The following is a 6,649-nucleotide window of genomic DNA, read 5'->3' as shown; positions in this document are numbered from 1 at the left end:
TGCTGCAGAGTCCTGGCTAGGGATGAACTTAATTCTGGTTTTAACTGTGAATAAAGAGATTTRATAGAGCTGGAGGTTCCTGTTCTCCTGGTTCTTCCAAAGAACACAGAAAAGAACAATTCTCCATGAGCATTTTCAAACTGATTTTTTTTTTTTTTTAAATTTTATTTTTACTTACTGACAAGGACTTGTCGGCAGTCGGTTTGCAGAATTTCGCCAGAGGAAATTTCTGATTTCCTTCTGGTCTGAACTGGAAGAAGATGTGGTAAAAGCTTTCAGTTCGGGTTTTTTTTCCGGAGTTTTCTCAGGTGGAGGCGGCAGGGACGGGGCTGGGGGGAGGAAGAGAAACTCAGAAAATCACTCTGCRTGTGAACATTTGACAGAAGCACAAAGCAGATCCCGCTTTGATAGCGCTGGGTGATTGCTGCTGTGTTTTAAGCTGTGAAATAACCCCGAGAGAGACCAGGAGTGAAGAGAACGAGCGTGTGAACCTGATCTTTAATGAGAGGTGTCGGCCAAACAGCGACAAAAAAAGAATAGGTACAAAAATGCACAAAAGTGGGTGAAAAAAACAGAGAGAAAAAAAAGGACTTTATTGTGGGACAAGCCTCTTTTATCCATTTTAGCAACCAGAGTATACATTTGTATCAAACATACATTAGTTAAAAGACAACTGTTTAATTAGTAATCAAAACATAATTAGTAAGTTCGCAAAAGCCACAGTATTAATAATATTTATAATTTCCAGCCACCCGCATTATCAATTCTACATTCCAATCTCCTTTTCTCAAAAGTAACCAAAGATGCAACATTCCTCCTCCATGTAAGCTGCTAACACTCCCTTTCTTTTCCCAATTCTCAATCATGCACAATAATTAACTAAATTTCAAAATCGAAACTTATAAAACCACTTTTTTCCCCCACGGGCCACCGAGGGCTGAGCAGCGYTCTGAGACCTCTGCCCACCCCATTTATCCCATTTTTAGAGGGTTCTCACCCATCCCAGCAGAGGGATGAGGCATWTCTGGGTGTAAATCCCAATTTTTGGGCTCGGGGCTGTGTTGGYACGTTGTGTTTGTGGAGGGCAGAGCATTTGTGTAGCTCATGTTCTCAGGTTCTCACAGCCCCTCTTTTCTCTCTCGTTTTGATCTGTCAGATCTCACACCCCCGGCCTGGCTCTCAATGCCCCACGCAGATAAAACCACAGGGGTTTCAGGTGATTTCGAGCTGTGGCAGGACCCTGCAAAATGAATTTGAGCTGAATTTTGGGCTCAAAATCRCCCTGAAGGTCCCTTCCATCCTGAGCCATTCAGTGGATCTGGGTGTCCTCATCAAACAATTCCAGGAGATGGAAGAGGGGATGTGAAAGATATGAAATATTATTTTCACATCTATAAGATATGAAATAAAAAAGCCAATTTGTGTGTCCTGGATTTGTTTTCCCACTSAACGTCACTGTTTGCTGTTGTGGGAATTAATGACATGGGGAGATTTGTGGTGGTTCCCCAAACCCCTCCAAACTCTGCCCAAACTCTCCAGCAGCCTCAGACCAGCTGAGCACTGATCATTCCTCTCATTTGCTTTCCCAAACAATTTCCCTGGAGCTGCTGTCACTTGGTGTTCAGGTGCGTCCCCTGCTCGAGGAACTGCCCTGGATTGTCCATTTAGGATCAGTRAGGCCCAGAAAAGCTCTTTAATCCCAGCTTTAGGCAGCCTTTGTGTTCCTGGAACTCCTTGAGATAAAACTCAAGTTGTTGATGCTTTACCTTGAGTAAACTCAGTGCGTCAGGCACGTTAAGAACAGGTTTTCTTGTTTTGTTTTTTTTTTCCTTAAAAAGTCCAAACAGCACAGAATCGGCTCCCTGAGCCATCAGTGCCCCACCTCAGACCTTTGGTGCTGCCAGGGATGACCAAAGGTGTCCAGAAAATGCCAAGGTCCAGTTAGGGGAAATGAGTAACCCCGAGGGCTAAAACTGAGCCCATTTCCTTTTTCTTGCACCAGTTTTGTCCCAAACACATTCTGGGAAAAAAACCACAGCATTTCAGGGATTCCCAGTGTTCTGATTAGGAAGGAAAATCCAAACATGAATGGTGGGATTTTCCCTCATCCCCTTTCAGACAGGGAGCTGGAGAAGGAAGAATTAGCGGTGGAAAGAGCAGGAAAATTCTTCTGGGAGCAGAGCAGGGAGCTGGGAGATGCYCTGGGGCTGTTGGAAGGTTCTGGTCCTCCAGGAGCTCAAAATTGGCAGCCAAAACCTCAACTGGACCCATCCCCTCGAGGTTCTTCAGCCCAGCCTTAAACTCAACTTTCTGTCGCTGGCTGGGCTTTAATTTTTCCTTTCCTTTTGTTTTCCCACCTTTTTTTTTTTTTCCTTTTTTTTTGCTTCGTCTTGAAATAGATGGGAAAGTATTATTATCTCCCACGAGATTCCGAGAGAATTAATTGCTGGTAAAAGCACGTTAAGAGCTTTTGATGACTGAAGTAATCTGCGCTGACACGGGGGCTGGTCGGGGTAGAGGGAAAYCTGAATCTGAGGGGAAAAAAAAAGGAATTTCTGGAGCAGGGAGGCCCACTTGGGAGCAGAGCCACGCTTGGATTCAAAGGGCTTTTCCTTGGTTTTGGTGTGTCCTTTTTAAGATGTGCTTTTATGAGTGAAATACTAAAAAAAAATATATTAAAAAAATTTTAATTTTTTTTACAAATTAAGAAGCAGACCATCCCCAAGGTTGTTCTGGAGTCCTGAGCATCTCCTCTGGTTCTGCCACCCAAATTCCACTCTTTTGAGAGGAAAAGTCCCTTCCTGGCAAASCAGGGACATTCTTCAGGCTGCAACCCTTTCATTAACCCTTTTYTTACCCCCACACCTGGACTTTAAAGTATCTGAGGGGTTTTATTTTGAAGGATTCCTCTTTTACACAGCAGCCAACTCGTGTCTCACCTTCAGCCACGCAGACGTGGCCRACGAATTTCTCAGGCTGCACTCAGATAAATGAAAGTAATGCATTCAGTAAAGAGGTTTTTTTTAAAATAAAAAAAAGATTTTTTTTAGAGAGTTTATTGAAAGGTTCATAATTAAAAATTATCTTCTGTGAATGGATGAAACAGGTAATAAGGTGAAAAGATCCTCTGTGAAAGGATGAAGCAGGTAATAACGTGAAAATCGAGCGGTTGAGGGTTTTGTCGCTAAAATAAATGCAGTTTGGAGGAGTTGCCTGCTTTGGTTGCTTGAGCTGGGTACCAGAGCCGTTTTATACATTTGTAATCCTGAACTTTTTGCTTGTGGACCCCTCTCGATGTCCTTGGAGGTTCCATCAGCCAGGACCTTCAGATCACAGCTGAGAGCTGATTTTATTCCRATCACAAATATCTTTATCAACAACATCCACCACCCACCTTTCTCATTCCTATTCCTCGCTTGAAGCTCTGCCCTGCAAACCCTTTTCCTCCCTTTGTCCCCTCCGTGGCTGACATTTGACCCCTCTGCTCCCGTTCTCCCGCAGATCCCCGATGCTCTGGGCACTGAGAAGTTCTGCGGTGACGGCGGCCAGGGCGGGGCTGGGAACTGGCTGAAGTACATCCGAGTGTCCTGCTCCTGCGACGAGCAGAACCTGGCTGTGTGCCACGTCAACGAGCAGGTAACCACCCTCCTGGGCTGTTGGGACCCCCCAAAACCCCAACACGGCCTGGGGGGCTCGGCTGGAGGGGACCGGGCAATGACAGCATCGGGTGGAGGTGAAGGAGGGATGGATCAGCCCTGGGAGGAGGGAAAACCCCAAATGATGGTCCAGGCACTGATTCAGGATCTAGTCCCTGAATTGGGATCTAAACCCCAATTGGGATCCAGTCCCTGGCTTGGTATCCAAACCCCAACTGGGATACAGTCCCCAGTTCGGGATCCAGTCCCCAATTTGGGATCCAGTCCCTGAATTGGGATCCAGTCCCCAATTGGGATCCAGTCCCTGGCTTGGTATCCAAACCCCAATTGGGATCCAGTCCCCAGTTCAGGATCCAGTCCCCAATTTGGGATCCAGTCCCTGAACTGGGATCCAAACCCCAATGTAGGATCCAGTCTCCAATTCAGGATTCAGTCCCCAATTTGGGATCCAGTCCCTGAATTGGGATCCAAACCTCAATTGGGATCCAGTCCCTGATTTGGGATACAATCCCTGATTTGGGATACAATCCCTGATGCAGTTCCCAATTTGGGATACAGTCCCCACCTCAGGACTCAGTCCCTGACTCAGGATCCAATCCCTTACTTGGGATCCAATCCCCAATTTGGGATCCAGTCCCTGATTCGGTATCCGGTCCCTGACTGGGGATCCAATCCCCGATTCAGGATCAAGTTCCCAATTTGGGATCCAGTCTCCAATTCAGGATCCAGTCCCTGATTCAGGATCCAGACCCCAGTTTGAGATCCAGTTCCTGACCTGAGTTCCAGTCCCCAGTTTGGTATCCAGTCCCCGATTTGGGATGCAGTCCCTGATTTGTATCCAGTCCCCAATTTGGGATCCAGTCCCTGATTCAGGATGCAGTCCCTGATTCGGTATCCAGTCCCCAATTTGGGATGCAGTCCCTGATTCGGTATCCAGTCACAAATTTGGGATCCAGTCACAAATTTGTGATGCAGTCCCTGATTTGGTATCCAGTCCCCTGCCAGGTAGGACGGGATGGTCACAAACACAAAGATTTGGGATGAGAAATGAAATCCGGCTGCTGGCCAAAATATCCCAAAGGTTGAATTCTCATCCCCGGGCTCTGTCTCTTCCAGAACTCTTTTTTCCAGTGGAAAGATGAGGTGGTGCTGGGCTCTGGGTGAGATCAGCCCAGAGTGGGGTTCTGCAGGGCAGAAATTTCAGTGATTGTACCAAACTGTTCAGGTTCAGMAGCAAACTGAGACAGCCAGAAACTGATTTCTGCTGCCCTGAATTCAGGCTGGAAAAGGATCCCACTGGATCATTTCTGATTCCCTCATTTTTATTTGTTTGTTTGTCTATTTGTTTGGGTTTTTGTTGTTTTTTTTGTTTGTTTGTTTGTTTTTTTACTTTCCCTTTATTTTTATTAACAATTTCAGGGCGGACAAAAATAAAAATACCTCTTCATTTTTACTTTCCCTTTGATTTAATCTCTTAAAATTTTATTTTATTTTTCTTCAATGCTCCATGCCCAGAATAATTCTGATAAAAATCAAGAACTGGAGTATTCTCAGTACTACCAAACCCTACTTATCCTGTTAACTATTTAGTATAAAACAAAGCTGGTAATTTGGAGAGTTGCCCACGCTGTGGTGGGAAACACAAAATGATCAAGTGTGGAACTTTTTTATAAACAAACAGAATTGATTTATGAATGTAAATCTTCTGCTGGATTAGTAAATCCGAGCTTTTTTCAGTGCATGACAAATAAAAAAGGCTTTGATGAGCCCGTACCATCAGTGGCACGACTGAAAGATGAAGTTAATTATTATAATGAAATGTTTGGTGAAATTAATGTGACTCTGGCAGAACCCAGCTTTTCCCTGATCGTTAAAGGAGCCTGTCCCATATTTCTGCAAGGACTGCAGCWGACGTTTTTAAATACAAGGAGCTACTTTGTTCTGAGAACAAACAGCAGAGGAAAAGGATCTAAAGGGTGAGACAGTGTCAGCCCTTGGCAGGGAATTCTGAAGGATTTTTCCTCCGTAAAATTTGTGACTTTATTTCTGAATCAGATGGACCTTTTAGACCATTGTTGTGTTTTAGTGCTGGTTTGGGTTGCAAGCTGCAAGAGAAATGTCTGTTATTTTTATTTTATTTTATTTTATTTTATTTTATTTTATTTTATTTTATTTTATTTTATTTTATTTTATTTTTTCCTCTTAGCCTGGCCCATCCTAAGTTTCGTTTTTCCAAGTCAGCCCCGAGCTCTGGGCTCACTCCTAGCCTGCCTTTTGGGTTTTTTTTTCATTTTCCCATTAAGCTCTGTGTGGTTTGGTCCTGGGAAAAGCTTTTCCTGTTGAACAAGCAGGGAGGAGCATTGGAGAGCAAAAGAAAAAGATAATGAGAAAAAAAGGAGAATTTCAGACAACTTTTGAGTTTGCAGTGGAATCCACAGAAATGAACTCTCAGAACTGCGCTCTCACCTGTGCACAGGTGTGTGTTTTGTGCCACCCTGGCGCTGTTTGGGGTTCCACCTGAGCATTTTTGGGCTCTGCAGGTCCAGGGAGATGCTCAGATCCTGCCCACAGCACCAGGTGCCTGTTTTGGACTCTCAGGCGGATGAAGGATGAGGGCAGATGTGTCTGCAGTGGGAGAAATGTTTGCAAACCAGTGGAAAAGGGCAGTGGAATCACACTGAGGATCCTGGCAGGAGCAGGGATGGGTGTCTGTGCAGTTTGGGMTATTTTGGGATATCCAGCAGCTGGATTTCATTTCTCACCCCAAATCTTTGTGTTTGTGACCATCCCAGCTTTGAGAGATCCCCTGGCAGAGCCGTTTGTCGGTGCTCAGGTACCGATATTTGGGTGAGCCGGCAGTGAGGGAAGGCGGGGAGAGAGGGGGAGAGGGAGCCGGGGACAAGAAACAGCCCGTGAGGACCGGGATGCACCGGAGCTACCGAAAAGAGCTGTACCTGGTGCTCAGTGAGGGCTGTAAAGGATGGATCAGAGCA

At 45.3% G+C, this 6,649-nt stretch overlaps 1 protein-coding gene across 1 annotated transcript in view; it reads left to right on the top strand.

Moving 5' to 3' along the window:
• Positions 1–6,649, top strand: part of PRDM16 (PR/SET domain 16) — a 180,457-nt gene that overhangs the window by 130,817 nt on the left and 42,991 nt on the right. The window contains exon 3 of the mRNA XM_057382483.1: positions 3,502–3,636. Coding sequence (XP_057238466.1) covers positions 3,502–3,636 — 135 coding nt within the window. The remainder of the gene's footprint in view (positions 1–3,501; positions 3,637–6,649) is intronic.

This window comes from Malurus melanocephalus, unplaced genomic scaffold, assembly GCF_030028575.1.
Source record: "Malurus melanocephalus ecotype Western Australia unplaced genomic scaffold, MMel_1.1 scaffold_569, whole genome shotgun sequence".
Taxonomy (NCBI): Eukaryota; Metazoa; Chordata; class Aves; order Passeriformes; family Maluridae; genus Malurus; species Malurus melanocephalus.
This window is presented reverse-complemented; position numbering and strand designations above follow the sequence as displayed.